The 2,619-nt window shown below is 36.3% G+C and overlaps 1 protein-coding gene across 1 annotated transcript in view; it reads right to left on the minus strand.

Moving 5' to 3' along the window:
- Positions 1–2,619, minus strand: part of LOC107569848 (cytokine-dependent hematopoietic cell linker) — an 18,230-nt gene that overhangs the window by 13,416 nt on the left and 2,195 nt on the right. The window contains exon 2 of the mRNA XM_016256003.1: positions 81–118. Coding sequence (XP_016111489.1) covers positions 81–86 — 6 coding nt within the window. The 5' untranslated portion in view covers positions 87–118. The remainder of the gene's footprint in view (positions 1–80; positions 119–2,619) is intronic.

The raw sequence follows: 2,619 nt of genomic DNA on the forward strand, positions 1-2,619 counted from the left end.
CACACACACACACACACACACAGATGAATCACAGATAGAGCTGCTGATGAAAGATAGAGACGGATGTGTTCATCACTCACCATCATTAATGGAGACGCGTCATCTCGGACACAAACTCCTGCCAGCACACAACATAAAGCTGCTGTGAACAGAGACTCATCGTTTCTAACTCTGATTATTTCTTTGTAACTCTGATTATCACTATTAAAAGTTTAACAAAATTACATGTTTAGGGCCCTATGAATTGTTTTATTTTTTCTCACCTTATTGTTACCAAATTCTGTGTTTTAGCATGTCTAACTATTTGAATGCATAAAAACAACTTAATTTATTCACATTTATTCTTACAATAGCCTTATGATATGTGACCCTGGAGCACAAAACCAGTCATAAGGGTCCATTTTTTCGAAATTGAGATTTATGCATCATCTGAAAGCTGAATAAATAGCTTTCCATTGATGTATGGTTTGTTAGGATCTGACAATATTAGAAAATCTGGAATCTGAGGGTGCAAAAAAATCTAAATATTGAGAAAATCATCTTTAAAGTTGTTCAAATGAAGTTCTTAGCAATGCATATCACTAATCAAACATTAAGTTTTGATATATTTACGGTAGGACATTTACAAAATATCTTCATGGAACATGATCTTTACTTAATATCCTAATGATTTTTGGCATAAAAGAGAAATGTATAATTGTGACCCATACAATGTATTGTTGGCTATTGCTACAAATATCCCTGTGTTGTGTATTAAAATTTTTCTGTTTATCAAATGAAGGCAAAACTAAATGAAATTAAACTTTGTTTTTTGGCAGACAAAGGAGATTTACTATTAAAATTAAAACATGGAAGAAATATTGTGTGATTATCCCTAAAGAAAATAAAGTTTTAATAATTTTAGTAGCAGTAGTATTACGTATATTCTACTGAAGAATAGTAATATATATTTTTAGCACAATGTCTGAGTTAAACCAAACGGGTTGCCATTAAATTTCTGTGTGTATGTGATATGAAGATAGTTTTACTCGAAGGAAACGGTAAAATGCTTATAGATAGAGCAGTTCAGGAGATGTTGATGTGTTCATGTGTTATTTAGTGAGGCGGCAGACGCTGAAAACACGGCGAGCGTCTCCTGGAAGATGACACTGGGCTTTTCACACTTTCTCTAAAAGCAGATCGATATAATCTACTGATGTAACCATAAACTCTGAAGAAGTGTGTGGACAGAGACTCGACTCGTTCATGACTCTTCCCGTGGGCTCATGCATTCACGAGTGAAAGCTGGACTGGGAATATTCTGACGGGGCCTAAATATAAAGAGTTCTTTCTAACATTAGCTTATTGCAACGGCCCTCCAAATTGAACAATATAGTCCATATTCTCCTGTGAGCTTCGTGTGGTTTCGTCTGACATCGCTGGCTGAGCATGACTGATTTATTCAGCTCTAACAGCTGTGTCATGATCAAAACAGATATGAAGCGCTTGGTTTAGCATCTGTCGTGCGTGAATGATGCTCAGAGGTGCACAAGTCCACGCGGCTAATTTTAGTGTGAAGTTCTTTATGGTTTCCTGTCGCCTCCTGCTGTTTCCTGTTTGTCAGATCCACAGCTGAGGACCAGAGTCACGCTGATCTTACAACAACGAACACTCTGATTTAAGTGCATTCATTCACTTTATATGTCACAAGCAGACTGATTAAAAACCAATGCTCAAAAGTTTCCTTTTCTATATCAGCTGAAATATGTTTGATGTATCAGATCTCTCCACATGCATGTTTAAAAGTTCATTCTTTTGCATTAGTTTGTGTGCATGTGTTCAGTGATTATAACATGTGACCTGATGCGCGTTCACTCGTCTCTGATTGGACCAAATGTGCTGTTCACTAAACCTGAGCTCATTTATACTCCCTTCACATGATCATTAGTGAACCAACAGCCCTACAGATTTGATGCATTATTAAAGTAAACATTTTAATATTGAATCAATCATGAATGTGATGTATTCCCTTATATATCATCTCTCAAAAACATATTGATTAACATTACCTGTCACCTGTGGTAATGTGGTAACACGTTTTCTTGGTTATGTGAACACTAAAGTCAGGGGAATGTTACGTTTTGTTATTTTGCAAACATTTTGGGAGTGTTACTTTTGAATGCTCTCTAACCCATCGCAGACAAACGTCCAGCTAAAATGTTTCAGAAGAAAGTTCCATGAACGATGTGTAAATAATGCTTTTGTGCTAATGTTTAGATAACTTTACATGAGCGTTCTGTTAACGTTAGAACATTTGTTCAAATGATTGATATGAATTATTTCTAGCTAAGCAGCTTCAAACTGAGCCTGGTTTAGTTAGTGGTTTTGCTCTAAGGCCCAGCAGTGCTATTGCATTCTTATTTCTTACTGTGATCAATACATGTTAATCATCTAATCCTGTCAATCACAGTGTACTGTACTGATATATATTCATCTCCTCGAGTGTTTTAGCTTGAGAGCGTCGTCAGAGCTGGAGTCGAGCCCAATCTGGTCACATGCATCATTCTGGAGCTTTATATGTGAAATAAGTAAGTCCAGTACAGTGGATAATAACGGCTATAAATAATGCGATGAGAGTCG

This window comes from Sinocyclocheilus grahami, unplaced genomic scaffold, assembly GCF_001515645.1.
Source record: "Sinocyclocheilus grahami isolate Dianchi unplaced genomic scaffold, SAMN03320097.WGS_v1.1 scaffold1386.1, whole genome shotgun sequence".
NCBI lineage: Eukaryota > Metazoa > Chordata > Actinopteri > Cypriniformes > Cyprinidae > Sinocyclocheilus > Sinocyclocheilus grahami.